At 40.1% G+C, this 20,805-nt stretch overlaps 1 protein-coding gene across 2 annotated transcripts in view; it reads right to left on the reverse strand.

The window, feature by feature from the left end:
* Positions 1-20,805, reverse strand: part of SAMSN1 (SAM domain, SH3 domain and nuclear localization signals 1) — a 417,718-nt gene that overhangs the window by 23,447 nt on the left and 373,466 nt on the right. For both annotated transcript variants that reach the window (XM_090060064.1, XM_090060072.1), the window contains one exon: positions 199-270. In XM_090060064.1, coding sequence (XP_089916190.1) covers positions 199-270 — 72 coding nt within the window. The remainder of the gene's footprint in view (positions 1-198; positions 271-20,805) is intronic.

Genomic DNA, 20,805 nt, shown 5'->3' on the forward strand with positions numbered 1-20,805 from the left:
CAAAGGTTCTTTTGCAAATCTTACATGTGTTAGTAAGTACATGCTCAAACAAGTGATTCTCATGAATTATATATGCACTTACCATGCATACATGTAAGTCCTTACCAACCTAAGTTTTACATCACTGAATCCTAATGGTTCTATGTAAAGAGTTATAGGAAGAGGGATGGAAAAAGGTAGAATTTTTGTAACACAAACCTCAACTGAATCATCTGGCTTCGATACTGAATGATGCCTAAAGCGGTCAAAGGTTCCAAAACTACTTGTGCGCTATAAAAAACACAAACAAAAACAGATCTTAGTGACATTGTTTTTACATTGTTAAGGTAGAAATATGGCTATAAATCTGACATTTTACATTAACAATTCCTTATAAATAAGCAGGGTATAACAGGCTATTTTCAGCTACAGATAATCTGAAAGTTGGTGGCTATGTAGGTAAAATGTGAATGCAAAAGTGAAGACAGAGCAAGTTCAGGTGACAAATTGTTACTGCTCTTCGCCATAAACTATGAAATTAGCTTATGGCAAATTAGTTGCTGGCCATTCCCAGGAAAACTTTAAAGGGTACGTTATCAGAGTGGTGCAAAGTGAACAGAATACACAGAAGAGTCTAGTCTTACTGGGCACATCTACACATGCATGAATGTACGTTTGCTACTGCACATTAAGTCTAGTACCTCTAATATAGGGTCCTACCTAAATGACCAGTAGCCAGCACTACTGCATGGTAGCAAAGGTGCATGGTCTTTTCATGATGCTTAATGCACAGTAGACCTTTGCCATGATGTGGTAATGCACAGTAGAATTAGTCTACTATGCATCATCTCATGTAGATTCCCCCACAGATACCTACATTTTGTACCCAGAAATTGAGATCACCAACTAAAAAGCCCTTTTTGAAAACATGGACCTAGCACATCAGCTGCTAGAATTTGTAGACCTGTTAACTATGATATTTTGGGGGGTTCATTTTATTATTTAGTAACATTCAAAGTTAAGTCAGGAGTTGCTTGTTTTCTATTATTTATGTGTATGCTTTAGTATTTATGACAAAGAAAAGTCCTGTAATTAAATCACATGTTTATAAAATGTTTATAAAACATTTATAAAAAGCTGGTCTAATAAAGGATACCAGATTTGCCCAAAGAACCTTGTCTGACTATGCCCTTGGATCAACATGGGTACAACCTACAACCCTGAATGTTTATAAAACTGCATTTATTTTCTTTGCATTTTAAGTACCCCTTTGACCCCTCTCCATATATATCAGGGTATTCAAAATTTGCTATAAACCTTGAAGGGTAATGTACTAAGCTCAATAGAAAATATGCTGCATGAAAATTAGGCATATCAGAATGCTTCTCCAGAAGATGAATGTCTGAACCTTTTGGGTTACAGAATTTCTCCTTAGACTCTTGATGAGAAAGATTCAGAAATGATTGAGGTTTCAATCAGATGGATGATCCCTTGGGTGGCAAATAAGGAGAATGTATTAAGCTGGTCCTGTGGTTAATGCACTGAACTTGGGTTTAGAAACTATGGTTTCAATAGTTGGCCTTGTCACTAGCCACTCTGGGTATCTGTTTACCACTTCCCTGATAAACCCAGGACCATAGCTGAGAATAAATTTATTATGTTTCCAGTGAATATAGATATTATAAAGATGTCATAGATAGATGGCCTATATATATAGCCAGAGGTGAACAAATCTTAGCTGTATAAGTTTCTATAGAACACCCATTTACATGTTACCTGGTCACCATTTACGTCTTTTCACAAACTGTTCTTAAAAGCAGTAAAGCTGAAACTCTGATGGAGCTGATACTTAAGAAACAATTTAACCTTCTGGTAAATTTGTGAATGCTGTTAACTATACCTTTTCTGTCCACAGTTAGCAAGCTGCTGTTTACAGTTCTATTTTTGTATACTCCCCTTTTCTGGCTATAGTCATTCCTCTAAGGGTCTCATCAGTAAAACTGTCATACCCCTGACTCTTGTGCAGGATGACAAGTTGGCATTCAAGCTTAGCAATTGTGATCTTAAGGATGAAGCTCATCAAAATGATACCAACTACACAGAGTACACTTATACCTCCCCGGGGTACTTCCATCCAGCAAGGGCCCCATCTTATCCTGTCCCTGCCCATAAATCACAGGGCTCCTATCCATTTTAGCTCCCTTATCTCTTACAAACAGTCACTTTTTAAAACTAAAAAGAGTGGACAGATGTGGGGGGGAAGGGGAGGGAAAAGAAATTCATGTAAAAATGTATGTTCTTAATGCCTTTATTGAAACATAATTCAAATTAAAAGCTCTCTGATATCCCAAGTTCCTCATCCTCAAATAGTTTCTTTCTAGAGGTGGTCAGAAAATTAAAACAGTTCTAATGGAAATGTCCACATTTCATTTCGGATTTTTTTAGCCAAGAATTTGCTTCAGAGAGAAGTTTGAATCAAGCTCTAACTCCTGTGGTTTAAGTACAGCTTGGTCTTTCTGGCTTTATTTTCATTACATATTTGCATTCTAATGGCTTTACTGTGACATGTATGGTTCATGGAGTCATCTGTTTCATATCACCTTGGTTTTCATTATTTTTATTGTTTCCATTTTTTAAAAATTAGGTTGGGTTACAAGCCTACTATATGATATATATCTAAATACATTTGATATTGGTTTAGTTGTTTGTAACGTATTTGTAATTTATGTGGCTTTAACCTTAATTAGAGCTGTCTTGATAATAGATTGCTTTCAGTTGGGGCGCCAAAATTAAAAATAAAAATAAAAATAATGGTTCTACATGAGTACCTTAATCACTAGTCCTTCAAGTATTTTTGAGCAGGGGGCACTTACTGCCTCCTGTTGGAGTTATTCTGCTTTATATGAAATGTTGAAATGTTCATTGAGACAAAGCAATGAGTGAGGATGACTCTCTTGCGAGATCTTTGGAGCATCCTCCAGGGAACTGAGACACTGGGCTTCTGTCTCTGTTCCAATGATGCATGCAATTATTTGTGCAATGTAGAACACCTCCAGCAAGATAGACTCAGATCATCCTATACTAGAAGGCCCAGCAGTCTCCTGATTTGGAGCTAGGAGATGTAGATTTGACTCCAGCCCTCCAGGTAAAAGAAAGGGCTTAATCCAGGTCTCCTGAAACCTGGGACAGCGTCACAGTGCAAGCTCCTCTTCTTTCAGCTTTTTGTAAATCTGGTCCTGGCATCATTTTTCCAGGCAAAAACTTTTGGGATGGTTACGTTCATGACTAGTTTCGGGATAGCTAAAATCATATATTTTTAGGTGAATTTACTCTTCAACTAAAAACATTCACACAGCTCTATTCTTAATTGCTTGTAATCCTCTGGAAAATCTATGTTGGCAAAATAAAGATAATTTTCTGTGAAAACTAATAAAAATTGATTGAAGGACAATTTAGCTGGTACACTCCAACTTCATTTAAAACCTCCATTTTAAAAAAACCTTCTCTATTAACCAGATGAACAACATTCTGACAGGTGACAATGGGTGAGCTTAATAGTATGACATAAAAACATAGCCCTGAGGATTATGGGTCTATTAGAATGGATTAACACCTTTCACTGACTTGTCATCCTAGTAAATACTTCTCTAAGCATGGAATAGGAAGGGTAGAAAGAGGGAGGTTGGGATTCACAGTACTGGGGAAACAAATAGTTCTGTGTGGTGATCTTTAAACATGGTGTAATCTTCTGTAACAGTCAATCGCTTCAAGATTCACAGTAGGAATAACTGGATAGTAAAGAAATGATGTGGATGATGGTGTTCATTGCTGTTCTAAATAACTTGAGCACAGAGAAATTCATTAATTTTTTTTGATGCTTGAAACAACCTTCTTTCCTATAAGGACAGAAGGCTTAGGGTGTTTTTTAGTGTACTTCCATGTTGTTTCATACCTATTAAATATTAATAAGGGTTACAGGATGATTTCCACTATTCTAGATAATGGCCTTGTTGCACTGGAGAGCACTAAATAGGGCTGCTTCAGCAATTCTTTATACTAACTTTTTCCATTAAGTAATCAATAGCTACCACCTTTTAAAATGTATTCAACCCTATTACACTGATAAAGAAAAGCAGATTTAGGAGCTGTGAGCTATGAGGGGAATAGGGCTATTACTTTTGGTAGTGTCAGTCACTACATTAGTGTCTACGAACACCTACTTTGTGAAGGTATGGTCATAATCTGAAAGCCTTGTTTCCAGGTTAAGGGAAGCTTTTAAAGCAAATGCAAATCTACTGGAAGAAAATCTGTCATTGATTTTTGATACCGATATTCAGTATCCTATAAAATTAAGTGATTTTGCTGGCTAGATTCACATAAGAGTTACTAATGGGTACATTAAGCAAATGTGAATTTGCACAGTGGAATGTAAAACAGGTATGCGAGGAGGAGAAAAACCACCCTTATTTTTCCTCAGAAATACTGATTGAATATACTTGTATTATTCATATATGTTCTACAAAGTAATGTCCCAGGCTTGAATTCCAGTCCCTCTGGAGCACCAAATTAATATAATGGAGAAAAGTCAAACACTTTTCTTTGTTTTTATTCCTCCTTCCATCTTTTCTTCTTAGTGGCAACCTTTAAATAACCTTTATAAAGGGACAAAAATGCATGTGTTATTTCTTTTAATCTAGACATTTTATCTTTCATGTTCTAGCTTCCTTGCCTATGAAACACACACACAACAACAACAAAAACAGCTAGGTGTACAAATGTAAAACCAATAAGCACCAAAAGCCATGGGATCTGATCTCTTTCTCCTGTTAAGAATGTTTCCTATTACATCCTTTTACAGTCGAAGGCAAGTTCTCATGGCATATTAATTACAACTGCCTAAGTCCACCAAAAGTGGCAGTGGTTGGCTATTTATATTCACTGTGGGTGAAGTTCACCCAAGGCATAGCTCACCATATTGGGTAATTTATACAACCCAAAGATCTGCCCCTTGCATCATAGAACAGCTATGTCTTGCTTAAGCCGTATTCAAAATAGCATTTAAATGAGAGGCAATGAAGGAGCTTTGTATTGGCCTTTGCATAAAGGATAAATATCACTCGTTTTTAAAGTTTCTCCATCAATTTCCACTTGTCTCTTAACTATAAGTTACAGTGCATGGAAATAGGGCAAGAATTTTGCTTAGATTAACCATTCTAGTGCAGGGGTCAGCAACCCCAGGCACGTGTGCCAAGTATGGCACACCACCGCCAGCCCGGGCTCTAAGCAGCCGCTGCCAGCCGCATAGCCCAGACTGCTCCCAGTAGGTGGCTGGGAGGCTGCAAGCCCTGCTGCAAGTAGACTGGGCTCTGTGGGCCGGCTGCAGCTGGGAGGCTGCAAACAGCTGCTCTGGGCATGTTGGCACTCCAGCATCTTCCAAGGTAGACATTGTGGTTTTTTCGGCACTCCAGTCAAAAAACATTGCCTACCCCTGGTCTAGTAGTCGCAAGACAGCTGATAATGTGGCCTCTTATTCCCCTACCCTAACCTGGTACCTTTTCTTTTTTCTCTTTTCTCATTGCAGAAAAAGGAGCAGGATCAATTCACAAGGAGCAGAATGTGCCTTTTTGATTGATCACTGAACGTAAGTAGGGTTGGGCAAGCTTTAGAAAGAGGCTGAATATATATGCTCCATTATGCTTCTAAGTCCTTCAGGACAAGGAACTTTTGAGAGGCGCTCTGGGAATGCAACTGAGAATTACCGAAGTCTAGATGTATACCATCATTGAGCCAGCTCCTCTGAGTTCTCAAACAGATCAAAGGAAAGAGTCTTTTACTTGACCACAAGACAAAATACCAAGGTTTAATTTTCACGGTGGTCTATGAAGAAAGTTTCTCACGCCTATATAAAGAATAAGAATTTGCATATATGATTAAGAAGCAGTCAGGAGTTTAATGAAGAGGTAAGAAAAATATATCAGGTGTCTTTTCCTATTTACAGACATAGAATATTTGACAAAAACCCAAGCTATTAATATAACTTTATAGTCTCCACGAAACATGGCTAAATCTTGTACTTTGCCAGTCAAAAGCAATAAAAAAGATACAGCTTGTTCTCACTAACTCAGATAGGGCAATCTACTGAAATGGCATTTTTAACTGGCTTAAAAATTACTCTATAAAAGACTCTTGCTGCTAGTATGGTGAGGTATTCAGTAATTGTATGGGGGTGGGGGAAGAAAAGAAGAAGAAAGGTAAAAAAGGTTTTCAAACAAACTTGTTACTGAGAAACAGCAGAGTAAACACCTTTGGTTTAAAGATGGAAAATGATGAGAAAATAAAAAGCTGTATAAAGAAGTGTGTTAAGCACATTTAACACTCCCACACCTCAGCAAACGCCATTCTTTAAAGCAAATGTTGAACAGCTGTTATACCAGTGGCTATATCTATCATCCCACCTAAGCCTCTAGAGCTTTAACCACATTCACATTTATTGAGTCACGTGGCATCTGAAAGAAAGCACTGCTGTCAGAGTTTCCATTAGAACCTTTATTTTTCAGTGGTCTAGAAACTATGGCCATGGTCATCCAGGAGGTGCTTTAGGCATGTGGAAAACCAGATCAACTGAACAGGGATACATAAATTCATAAAGTTAAATAGGGACATAATTACTGGGAAGATCAAGATGCACATCTATCAATTTTTTATGCCAGACACATAGGAAGGCCTAAGCTAATGTCTCATTTAGAAAACCTTTTAAAAATCAGGTTTAATGTGTTTGTGGGCCCAGAAAAGACAGGCTAAATCATATTAGAAATACTTTAAAATCTGGATTATTTCAAATCCCCTTTGGCAAAATGTACGTGCGGGGGGGAAATCTGACTTCCCATTTTTAAAAGCACATCCATCATGCTTCAATGTAGGATGCATTCTGCTGCTCTCCCAGAGGCGCTTAGCTGTGTCCCTTGCTGGCCTAGGCTAGTGCTCATCTGCTCCAGGCAAGTACTGGTCCAGCTCCATCCCTGGGCTGTCACAGAGAGGAGACAGAAAAGGCTCTTATCTCCTCTCTGTGCAGCTGGGTGGGAGGAAAAAACAGAACCTCTCTGCCATGCAGATCCCGTACCCAAGCTTGTAGGCTTGAGCCCTGGTAGGGACTCGGCCAGATCTGCACGGCAGAGAAGCTTCAATCCCCCACCCCCCCTCCAGCCTCAGTTCCTGCTGTGGTTTCTGGCTGCTGTTGTCAGGAGGCTGGGTCTGGGCGGGTGTGGGGGAAGGAAGTCCCCCCCCCCAACCACAAGAGCCCTGCCACAGTTTGATGGCTATTGTCCCTGGGGGAAAGGGAGGGGTAGGGTGGGTCAACACGGCAGATGGGCTCCCTCCTGCCCTCCCCCAGCCTCTTCACAGCTGCAGCCAGGAGCTGCAGTGTGGAGCTGCCCAGTCCAGCTTTTCACTGCTCTGGGAACTGGGGCCAGGGGAAGGAATTCCCCCCCCCCACTGCAAGCCCCCACACCCAGCTTGCTAGCTAGGGTCTTGGGGGGGGGGAGGGAGGGGGCGCAGCCAGGTCCATGCAGTAGAAGGGCTTTCTTCCCCTTAGGACCAGTTCCCAGAGCAGCAAAAAAGCTGGGTTGGGCAACCCCACACTGCAGCTCATAGCCACACCTGTCAGGAGGCTGGGATGGGGGGGAAGGAGCCTCCTTGTCATGTGGGCTTGACCTGGCCCCCCTGAGACCCCAGCCAGCAAGCTGTGGGGGGACCCTCAGGCAGAGGGGCTCCATTCCCTCCCCTCCCTGCAGCTGCTGCTGACAGTTGCTAGCTGGTGAGGGAGGGGGAAGGGGCCACTCTGGTAGCCTCCTGGGAGGCATGTGGGAACATCCCCCACCTGCTGCCTTGGCCAGTGCAAACAACCACTGAGTCCCCAAACAGCAAATGCTGGTTCATTCCCACTCTAACTTACATCACTTTAAGTAAGGTGCAATAGAGTGCTTCCACCAGAGGCTTTTTGAACATCTGTACTTAGACTTACACACCACCTACTGCAAGGTACTGAAAATCACCTGGCGGTGCGCATTGAGAACAGCAGCTCCTAGGTGCTGGGTACTCCAGCAACCTGGCTAATTCTGTGCATGCGTGCAACTACATTTACAATAATGATTTAATTTAAGACTTATTTATATGATATTTAATTAAAAGTGACTTTCAAGACTGCACAAAACCAAGGAAAATGATTTTATAAGAAAGTTAAGCATCAGTGACACATTCAGACAAAGTCTATACTGCCAATTAAGGATTGGTGCAGTGTTTACTTTGACCACCCACTATCTTTTTTATGGCATTTTATAGACACCAGTGCAGAAAGAACTTGGGATAGACCCTGAAATCTTTCCCTTGTAAAACTGCCCCTATGGTGCCACTATGGTGGCAGAGACTGTTGCCTAAGAAAAGACTGATTAATCACTGAACACCCTCATCATGCTTTGGTCTTTATTCTTTAAATACAAATGTCTTTTCTTCTCTGTATTTTTTTTCTGACAGACAAAGTAATTCTGATATCCCCATATTTCAAAAGAACTAGCTCATTAGATGTAAAGCCCTCTTATTTTTATACTATGACTTTTTTTTATTAATACAGTATGCTACCTAGGCCCTGATGCTGCAGAGGTCAACCCAACTCTCATCTCAGAAAAAATTATGCAGGTACTCAAGTGTTTGCAGGACTGGGCTTTTAAAGAATAGAGACAGAGAATGCATGTACAACTCTACACAAGAGGAAGAGATGAGAATATTGTGTCTCAGAATGAGCTAACTCTGGGCAAAGGGGAAATGCTGAGCCTGCAGACAATGTAGGCAGGTTCCGTTAAAGCAGCATTTCTCAACCCATGGGTCACAACCCAAAAGTGGGTCGCAAGAATATATGAAAAGGTTGTGAACAAACTTTAAAAATAGATCAACAAACTTTAAAAGTGGATCCTCCTTTAAAGGAGAAAAACTGAGAAATTGTGGCTTTTGCCTTGCAGGCTGGCAGGGTTCCAGCCTACAAGGGCTGCTTGGGGTATCCCCTCCCCCTTTGCCCCACACATTGCGGGGCTGGGGGCAGGGGCAGTGAGTCGGGAATGAGGGGCACTGGGTTGGGCCTTGGCATTGATTACAAATGAGTCCTGATACAAAAAAGGTTGAGCATCACTGTGTTAAATGACTCCTTCCAGCCACAGCAGAAATGTTGCAGGTAGGATAAAAATTGTTGTTTCATATTTCATCGTTTCATACTAGCTAGAGTCAGGAAGGACCTGAACAGATCATCTAGCCTGACCCCCTGCCACAGGCAGGAATGAATGCTGGGTTCACAAGACCCCAGACAGATGATCATCCAACCTCCTCCTGAATTTGCCCGAGGTAGGGGTGAGGACCACTTCCCTGGGAAGTTGGTTCCAGATTTTGGCCACCCTAACTGTAAAATATTGCCTTCTGATCTCTAACCTAAACCTACTCTCCATCAGCTTATTACCATTGTTCCTCATCACCCCTGGTGGTACTGGGGAGAATAGGGATCTTCCTATTTGCTCATGGTCTCCCCTGATGAGTTTGTAGCAGCCACCAGGTCCCCCCTCAGCCTCCTCTTGCCGAGGCTGAACAGGTTCAGGTCCCTCAGTCTCTCCTCATAGGGCCTGTCCTGCTGCCCTCTCACCAAGCTGTGATTGATGGTGGTGTAAGAGTCCCAGTCATGACCAATACCTCATTGTGCTAGATGCTGCACAATCTCTGAATATTTTAGGGGGCCCAATATGTGTGGGTGATTTGCTGCTTCTGTCTGCAAGACTGAAATGCACCACAGCTAGCAGCACAGTTGGTTGCAGCATTCTTGGAACAGAGCAAGAGTGGAGGGACAGAGAATATTGTTTCTTGGGGAAATACTGTTTTGGTTTGGGGCAGTTAAGTCATCTTTCCTACTAGGGCAATGGGAGGTCCTTTCCTTTTGTTTTGAAAAGCAGTGAAGGTTACTTTGCTTCTACCTCATATATGCACACCTACTGCCCACTTTGCACACCTGGTACATCACTCACAGGCTGCAGGACTGTAGCTTGATTCTGCTCCCAAAGACATTAGTAGTAAAATGCCATGGATTTCACTGACAACAGGATCAGGCCGCTGCATCCTTTGGCTTGTGTGTAGACAAAATGAGGGGCATGTGTGCCCAACAATTTAAAAGGAGTTAAATGCTCTTGCACCACTTTAATGGTGTTGGTGTTTGCACATGTTGGCGGTGTATTGAGCAGTAATTCCAGATGCTGTAGCAAATTTGGTGGTGTGATGAGCCTTAAATGACTTGGGGAGCAGCAAAATAAAACTCCTCTGAGAAGTTTTAGTTTGCAGCCGCGTCAGCTGTGGAGGGAAGCACCGGGCTCCGTGCAGCTCAAGGGCTCTGCAGGAAGCCCTGCAGGCAGCCTGGCAGCAGCTCAGGAAGGCAGGCTCTGCCTTTTTTTCCCTGGAGCCTGCCTGCCTACCTGAGCTGTGTGGGAGCCCAGGTGCTTCTTTCTGCAGCTGCAGTGCCCCCCAGGACCGTCCAAGCTGGGTGCCTTTGGATTTTTATTGCCTGGGGGGACAGGGCCACCACTGCCAGAGAGGAAAGCACCAACACCCCGGGCAGCCCAAGGACTGCTCCACCCTCTGGCACCTTGCCCTCCCCTCCCCACCACTGGAGAGGCAGGTAAGTTCAGGTGTGTGCACGACACGGGGGTTTAAAGGCCTCTAAATTGAAGCGGTATTTTCAAAAACCCACCGCTTCAATTTAAGACCCCTGTTTCATCTACACATGCCCCTTGTTATCAGAATAAGAGTAAAAGCTGAGAGATGTTCTAAGAAAAAACAGTTTTTCCAGTGAAGTTTCCTGTGAGGACTGGTACCATAAGCCGTCACTGTAAGAGCTGACTCTCTGTTCTCCTAGCATGCTTAGGTTTCTGAAGAGTAAACAAAACTTTTAAAAACCCTCATCTAGGTTTTACTGCAGTCCTGCAGTGATACCCTTGACCACTGGTAATGACCAACAATAAGCTAATTCAAAGAAAGTTTTAAAAAAATGGAGGAGGATAGTTTTTATTACTTTTAAATGAGTGCTTGATGCATCATGTTGGTTCACCTGATTAATGTGCACAGCAAACTCAGCCACTGGAGTTGTAATGTTTCTGCAAGCTTCCCTCCAGCAAAGCTATGCCATTAATTCAGTGGCATATGTCAGCTCGGCAGAGCAAGGTCACTCTTCTCCTTCAAGGGGAACCTTTTTAGAAATAATAAAACTGACAGAAAGTTCTTTTTTGCATGCTTTATGTCACCTGAGGTTGAGTGCTGCAGTTAATATCACAAGAGCTTATAAACATTCCCATCTCAGGCAGCCTCCAACCCTTACCAGGGTTTTGGAACCTAAACTTTTTTTTCAGTAAGCTAGTGACAGCTTTATGTGGGCCAAATATACAATATGTAATCTTAAATGAGTAAAAAATGAGTAAAAAAAGAAGAGTAAATCATAGGCTTTTTGGAGGAGAAATTTTGGAAGCCACTAACATAGTGCTGATGTTGCAGTTTGCATTTTGTGGGCTGAGGCTTAGCAAGAAAAATGTAGGACTAAGGACTTTATCTCTTTGAATCCATGGGTGTTTCAACCTTTGGGCCTGAGGGGGAAAATTCATTAAAAATATTATTGGATCACCTTGTTTGTAGTTCACTACTGACTTTAAGAGTAGACTGTGAATCTTAAAAAGCATGTAATGTAAAGGAGAACACAAAGTTATTTGATATTTTTATATCATTGTATGAAACATAGATAAATGGAAACACACTATGAAAAATTATTTTCATGAAAACCTGTCTACTGGTGCATAAGTAATGTCCCATATGCAAACCATAAGCAAACAAAAGACTATGTCCACTAAAAGAACATGATATATCCAAATATGCCCAGTGTGCCAAACTTTGTCGTTTCAGTATCTCCTCAGACCTGCCACCTATAGTTTCTGAATTTTCAGAATTGTAATTGAAGGCATTTTCACAGGATTGCATTTGTGTGGGGGCAAAATTTGGTATGTTATTTATTGTTGGTTACTGTGCTATACTCTTGTACAGAAGACTTCATTTCACAACTAAGGTGAATACTTTGCTACTGCCAACCCGACTGAGCTCCTGCATGTCCTTAATGCCTTTAGCTCACAATATTGTCCTCATTGTCCAGTTACAGAAAATACAGATCTTGTTTCATTATAATGGCACAGGCTTCACTGCTTGATAAATCAGTGCAATTAAAAGGCTTGGGTTTTTGAAAGGCTCGTTGGGAACTTGAGTACATAGAGTTGATGGGTTAGGGTTGTCTTGTTTTGGTCTTTACAAGCCTAACAGCATCCTGGTAATTTAGTACTGCCTACGGACATTTCTTGATATAGAGGATTTTATTCTGGGCTGCCTACATAACCAAGGTGCTACGGTTGCCATTCCAGGAATAATTCTAGTGAACTGAATAAATTAATCCATCCTAAGCCTCCTTAGTGGTTTTATACCAGAAGTGATTACATAAAGGATACATATACATGTTCCTTTGGGGTAATGGGTATTGCCAGCTGTGTGAGTCTAGCAATTACACATCTCTCCTCCCATTCCATTTTCTCTGTTGCAGCAACAGCATTGTAATTCAGGCTGGGTTGAAAACAACAATTCTACTTAATGAAAATGCTGATGTTTCAAAATAAGTTTTTGCTCTAATGAGGAACAAAAATAAAACCTTTAAGAATTTTTCATGAAAAAATCACAATGGAAACAGTGTCACTAACCCTAGACTAGTAAATATGCAGACACCCAAGTCTGTGTCCCTAATGCAAATCAAACCAAGCAGGGACTTAAAAGTGGGTCTCTCATAGGTCAAGTGAATTTTCTGAGCAATCTAGTAGGCTTTTAGCTCTTCTGGGTTTGTAGATGTTAATTCATCCTCCATCTTCCTCTCACTCTTTCCTCTTCTCCTTGCCAGCCTGACAAATCTTTCTCAATAAAAGTGACTTTCACATGCTGCATCCTCCTCCAATATCACAGATAGGCCATGATTTACACAGTCTATGGGCTGGATAACAGTCTTGCACACAAAAAAAGGAAAAAAGTCAGTACAGAAAAAGGAGTGTGATAAAAGCATTTCTTAACAGGTGACATCAATAGAGCACAGCCTTCTGCTTGTGAAGGAGAAAGACCTTAGTGGTGCCGAGCGGGTACAATTCCATGCGTGGTAATGATTAACACACACTTTGAGCAAGTATACTTGACTATATGCAGGACAGGGGTTTGGTGAATCAAGCCTGTTGAGTTGCTTCAACTGTTTCATCCACCTTGTCATCTCAGCTTCTTGTTTTGCTACTGCTAAATGAAGTTAATTTCTTCATCTCACTGCCACAGGCCAGCTGTCTGTGACAAAGCTCTATCTCTGTCTTAAACTTAATGAAAGAGGAAGAAAACATGAATAAAAGGTTGTTCCCAAGTCAGGCCATAACTTTTCGGTTGGTGGCACTCCTATAATTTTCCTGGTTCAGAAAATCGTAAGTCCTATAAAAGAAAACAACTCAGTGTTTGCATGCTTTGGGATCATCAAATTATCTACTTTTCTGGAGCATAAATCCTAGTGCACTTGGAGAGTGCTCTCTGATTCAGTACAAGTAGGTGCTCAAGAAACCCATCATTCCAAGAAGATCAAAATGAAACCAGTGAAGGGTGGGAGAACAAGGCTATCTGGTGGGTCTTGTGAAGATGAGCCTGATTTAGGCATGAAGTGGGACACTGAGAATGGCCTCCATAAAGGAGACTTAATTCAGTAGAGTACCAGGAGGCCTCCACATTTTTCTTTTAGCTTTAAGTGGGGGCTTCCTCGTCTGCCCCTGGAGACTTGATGTTTGATATGATATACCATTAGCTGTAGAGATTCACTATGATGGGAAGAAAGCAGTCTCTTAATTAATACCTGGACTTCTCAGGAGTAGAACTCAGTCATAGAGAGGGAACTGAATACTTTTTCCCCCACTTAAAAGCTTCAAATTTGAAGGTTAAATGAAGACCAGGGATATTCCTTATAATATTCAGATCAGTTCACCCACCCCTTCCAACCACCTTCATTTTTCCCTTCATCCATGGAACAACCCAATGAGAGACAGAGAGATAACAAAAGCTAAATAGATGTCAGTATGGTGTGTATTATGTGTAATAATAGAAGCAGCTGAAGCAGCAGCACTAGTGACAGTAGATGCTTTAAATCTCCAGCATTTTTTCTAGGCTTTAAACTTCAGAGATCAATCTGAGGAAGAGGAAGCGTAATATGCTTCTAAATAAAACTACATAAGGATGTAGAAAGCCAAAGAGTGAAAAAGGGGGAAATATACCTACTTGCTCATTTAAAAGATGATTTGGCATCTGGTTGTAAACCTCCCACCCCTTATAGCACTAACTTCCCACCCCCCAACACACTTACTTCAGTATCTGATGTGCAAAGATTTTTTCATATTCACACTATGGTTGTTTAAAGATGTTTTGCTGTGTTGCCAAGAGAACTATGAACTGCCAAAATCTTGCTGAAAACAAGAACTTCACAACTTTGAAGAAAACAGTGGTACTACCCTTAGCAACTAAAATGGCCTCACTTTCCCTTCCTCCTCCTCCTCATCTTTCCAGGTTTCAGAAAACCAGAATCAAGAGATGTGACAAAAGGGTGATAAAAATCGTACTGCTTGCAATAGCAGCTGTGATTCCAGTTCAAATTATCTGTCACTCATTTTTAACTGCGCAGTTTTCATTTCACCTGAGTTAATTACATTGAATGATTAGCACTATTTATTGATGTGGAGGCTCAGTGCTCTCTCTTTCTCTCTAAGTCTGCGGGGATTCATACTCCAAAATAACTCTCTTAACTGGCAAACTTCTAGCTAGCAAATGCAGACAACAACATCTCATATGTAACAAGCTTTGTTCCGTTGCACATGACTTGATCCAGTGAAGAGAGAAAATGGTACGGCATAATCAAGAAAGGTTTTAAGCAGATCATGATGTCAAGTCAGTATGTGCAATACGGGATGGTATCTTTGAAAAGTACTTTCCCTAACTTTCTTAAAATTGACGCGAGCAGTTACTTCAAACCTGATAACTGGACTAGGAATATTCTAAAGTATATTACTGGAAGAGAACTGTCACATACAAAGAACTGTAGCCCACATCCTCCTGTCTGCCCATGTCAACATAAACTTTTTCAAGAAACCACAGTATCAGAGACTTGCTTCATGTCTGGTTCTGGGTATTTTCAGGTCACCTAAAAACACAGCACCAGAAGAAAGCTAAGCAAAAAAGAAGACAAAGCAAAATAGAAATTGGGCCAGATTTGAGTTGGTGTCAGTCTGTTGACTTCAGTAGAGTTATGCTGACGTACATCATCTGAGCCTCTGTCCTCCTGGGTTTACAAGAATTTGTGCATGCTTATGTAGAGGTCTAGCAGAGACCATAGTTTTCAAATGTAACCTTTTAGAAGAGCGTATAGAAAGTAGTGTGAACACCCAGCATCCTGTGTGCTTTGTTGAGTATCCTGATGGAGGAACTGGATGCTCATAGGCATGCTATTCATCCTATTGGAAGTCCCTCGACATGCTATTCCCTCATGATCCCCTAGTGAGAGAACAGGACTCCAGGGGCTTCAGAAGTCCATTATGCTCTGGGACAAACACAAGAAGAAGCAACTTTCTAAATCTGCTTCTGTTGAAAACAGAAAAAAAAAGTAGAAACAAGGTTATATTATAAATATATGGAAAAATGAGAGACAAGAGAAGTATTTGACTGTAGCGCTATCCACATACACAAGAGAAAAATCACTCAAGGTCAGCTGTAACCTTGTTCTAGATTTTCATACAGCCTGAGGGAGGCAGGAAACACCTATCAGAAATGTCACCTGCAATCCCTTTTAGAAACATGCACATGTACATATATATGATTATTTCTAGTATACTTTTATGTGAACCCCTTTGGATAAAGCCCACAGGTGTCCTTACTATAAGCTAAATTCTTAAAACTACTACCAGGATGTTATCAGCTGTTTCTGGTTATTTTATAGAGATCAAATGTATTTTGACAAACAGTCTTTCTGCAAAAGGCAATGCAGTAAAGACCTTTAATGATAGAACTATGTGCCATCTTTGCCTGTGAGCATAAATTTGTACAGCAAGCAGTACAGTGAAAACAGCTTATCATCAACTCATCACCTCTCATCATTGTTAAAATGATATGCAAATATAAGTGAATACCACTTCAGTCATGGTTGTGAAAATCAGTATCCCTGACATTAACAATGGCTCATTTATTACACACTTGGAATTTCAGACAAAATATATTAAAATCTTGCTATTTTCAAGACTCTACCAGCTATACCTTTGAAAAAATAATAAAACCATTAAAAATCTAAGATTCTAGCATTCAAGGATAAACCCTACTTGAATATTCATTAACACTGAACAATCTCTGCACTGCAGAACTTGGCCTACAGAAGTTCTAATAGCAATATGAATTATTCTGGGTGCTTAGGTTTATTGTACCTTTATTGTCATTTTCTGTTCCTTAATATAAATATTTTCCATTATAGAATGCTGCTCAAACCACCATATGAGAAAAAAGCAGTACTAAGAAACTTACATAGCATCTACCCACACTAAAGATATCTCCTTCTAAAACCTTCTTCTAAGTGATTAGCTCAGATGACAAGTCCCATTAAAGTGAATGGGAATTTATTCTGGTATTTGCAGAATTGGGGCCTGGTTGATGAAAATCCACAAATGGTGACATCTTACATTCACTGAATCTATAGCAAAACTCCCCTTTATTTCAGCTGGGCCAGGATTTCACTGAAAATCAATAAAACTTTTGGAGTGAAACAGCACAGAGTACATTAGTTTTACGGTAAAGCATTTTACCCATATCAGATCTGTCAAGCTATTCCATGTGTAATCTCAAACTCTGAGAATAAATACTAGTTTAGCCTGAAGACAAGCTAATAGGGACTTTGAATATTTTTTTAGCTAAGCAAATAGGAAATATATCTCACTCTGATTCTGTACTTATCTTGCACAGGCTGAGGTTCAAGTACCATGTTTGTGAAATGTATTTTAAAACATAATAAGAGAACAAAGATGAAGGGAGTTCAGATGTTGCACAGAATAAATAAAAAGATGATCCTTACTTCAACCAAATCCAGAGGAAAGACTTGCTCCAGGTTGAGCAATAAGCAACAATACCTCAGTTTTCTACCTACCTACATGGATTTCAGAGACATCCTGCTTTGTGCACTTCACAAGGTCTAACAGTGCAGTATGCAGATTATTCACACCTCAAAATTGTCATTTACACTTGGATAATGTGAGTGTAAAGTAGATGTAAAATACCAAGATGGGCAGATGAAACAGTTAAACCACTTTACAGCCACCTGGAGCTGTAAATTATTGCAAAGGTAAATTATTGTGATTTAGCTTCATGCATGGTGGGCTAGAAATAGACAGATAAAATCAACTTATGCCAGATCAGCTAAGGCATACTCCCAAGCATCCCCACTCCTTTGAAATTGTGTTCTTATTTTTCTGCCTATGTTCCAGAAGTATCAACTTTTTATGCTCGTATTACCCAAGCTTACATGGCTGCACAAGGTGAATGGCAGTGGAAAATCAAATCCTGTAAAATTTAATCAGAAACACATTCCACCTTTCTTGTGCTCCTTTTTGTCCATTGGACAAGCCTAATAAACACCATTGGAAATAGACATTTGATCACTTACTAGTGATCAAACCCTCTTTCTAACCCTTCACTTCATAAGGTTTGATGGTGGGGATGACGGTCAAATCAGAATCCAAATATAAAATGATAGAAAAATCACCTCCCAGGAGGCTCAGTTTCTGCCTCTTAAGATTATCTTAGAGTTTGAAGGGAGTGATAGAAATTCCACTGAAGCCAACAGAAAAACCAGGAAAACTTGGCTCAAGCTCTATACCAGAGGTCAGTAATTTATGGCCCATAGGCTGAATTAGATTTGTGGAGCCATTGGATCCGGTCCACAGAGCTGAATGGATTTGGTAGTGGGGGGACTTCAGAAGCATTCAGTAGCAGGGGCTTTGCCTGTGCTGCACTATGGCTAGATGATGGAGAAAAGCTGCAGCAGTGGCTAGGTGCCTGGGGCAGTCTGCCTCAAATCCCAGCCACTTACTGAGGCAAAGGGATAGATGAGGGAAAAACCCTGAAGATGTATATGTAATAAAAACACCCAGTCCCCAGTTCAGTACTCACTGTCCTATGAATAACCTCTGAATTTGTAGCTGTCTCTGCAGCTAGCCCATGTAGTTTACTCTTCAAGAGATCAGTATGACTACCCACCACAGAGCTGTCAAACTGTAGTCTGGACTGCCCTACATAATACTGCACTTCAGGACAGAAACACAAAAAAAAGGAGTGTGGAAGACAAGTGAGAAGGAGATGTATCTTGATAGATGCATTTGTAAGTATGGAAGGTATTCAAATACCATGCTGATAGGACAGCATATAAAAATCTAATTATAAAAAAAATCATATAAGGTAATTATTCAACTCCATAATTTTAGGATTGATTCTACAATTTTAAAAATATTTCCATTGCTTCTAAAAAATATGAAGTCTGGGTCATGCCTTCAGCAGGCACAAAATGACACAGTTCCATAGAAGAATATTACCAGCTAGTCTACTGCCTCGTTTAACCCAAAGAGGAAGAACATTGTCAAAATACAGAAGACAGAGAATATGGAACATAGAAATCAGGATACAGAAGAAAGAGAAATTTCCACGGGGGTGGGGGTGGGGTAGATTTCAAGATGAGATTGAGTATGGGCAGCCTTGCCTCAAAAAATGAAGGCTTATGTTACATCTAATATGAACATAATTTATTTATATAAAATGAGTATGCAATCTGTATATATAGAATGAAGTGTGTCAGTATGTCTGTATGTATGTCTGTATGTTCTCTTATAACTCAAGAATGGCTAGTCCTGTCTACTCTTAACCTTCCAAAAATCACTGAATACCACCCAAAGAAAATTATAGGTGGGGTGACCCATTCTGGGGCTTCCAGTGACTATTTTAGGGAACAACACTTTTCACACGGACAGTTATATGTGGCTTGCTCCAGAGGTGGTAGCTGAAGAGGGCTGAGTACACTGGCACCAACAGGAGACCCCATGAACATTGTTTATAAAAAAGTTCTTCAATAAAGATCATTCATTTGGATGTCATTTGAAATGTTGCTCCACGTTAAATATTACATGTTAAATATGTTGTACTGTGTTCTTTAAAAATAAAGAATATTTTTTTACCTAAATATGTTGTACTAAGTTCTTTGAAAATAAACAAATATTACAATTACTAAAATAACGACCTAGGTAAAGAACAGGTCCTTCTGCTAGTATGCACCATACGTATAATGTACATATCCAAACGTGTCCATACATAGTGACTGGCATTTAACATTCCTATACTATCACAGGAATCATCCAAAGATAATATAGGGAATAGCTACTATAATCCTAATTAGTATGGAATAGTAAATATTAAAATTCTAGGTGACCACCACAGATCGAAAGCTGTTCAAGGTAGCAGCTGTCTATTGTTCTGTTTCTGTAGAATGACTAGTACAATGACGCCCATTCTTTATGGGCCCTTCATCACTACCACAATAAACATGTTTACTAATCCACATGTATTCTGTTCTATTGTATTGGGAATAAGGAACTAGAATCTGAAGGTACTTATTCCTGCATGGAACATATCCAATTACCCCTAGTAGTTGAGCACAGGGTCAGCTGACTGTCTGAAGAAAGGTTTGAATCCTACCTCATGCGATTTGCTTTCTCCCTATCAAAGCATGTAAAAGTGTTAGACATTCTTAATAGGCATCAAATACATGCCACATTTACATTTGTATGAGAAGATATTAAAAAGAAATAAGACCAGAAAAAGAAATCAAGATGGAAATTTGGTGAAGAAACGGATAAAAGTCAGTCTAAAAATTATGATGAAAGTGGTTACTGCATATGGTGTATAGATTTTTGACTGACTAAAGCTTGGTAGCTAGGGAATTGTCTGGAAAAGTTGCTTGTGAAATTATGTAAATTTTTACATAAGTTTTAGATCTGCGTCTAACATGTTTCCCAACCATCTATTGAGTAAATGAACTAGCTTTCTTGCTTAGAGGGAACAAATTACAAAAGTCTTTGTGACAACCTATAGTTTAGATTTAATTGGTAGTAGTTAGGATTTCTTTTGTTTTTTGATTTTTCATTCTTCACACTTAATCTTACAGCATTCCCCAAAACTTTCCCTACTAGAGAAATTCATATAGTAGGGCCTTCTTCTTCACTAAATTGCATCTTGTATAATCCTTGACAACTGTACGACAATGGGTGTGAAGCAGGTAAAATGTTCCAAAACAGGCTGCCAGTGTGATGGACTGATATGCCTGGAACAAATTAGCCCTTTTCAGGAAAAGGTTCTAAAAATACATACTGTAATAGAACAAGGTGTGCATGTTAACAATACCATTACTCTATGTAGACTGATGAGCTGGTACAAAGTTATTAATTCAAAGTTCAATTGATTGGAAGAATAAAATAAAGATTTCCTCCTTACCATAAGCTTGCAACTTCTAGTGGCTAGTATGATTCTGTTTTGGGAGTGTTTTACCCCCACTTTCACTGAGTCATAAAGTGCAGGGCAAAATTTAACTAATTTAATATTATTTGCTTAGAGACATGTAACAGCCACGATGTCAGA

Source organism: Crocodylus siamensis, chromosome 1 (assembly GCF_052110815.1).
Source record: "Crocodylus siamensis isolate JL-2025a chromosome 1, ASM5211081v1, whole genome shotgun sequence".
Taxonomy (NCBI): domain Eukaryota; kingdom Metazoa; phylum Chordata; order Crocodylia; family Crocodylidae; genus Crocodylus; species Crocodylus siamensis.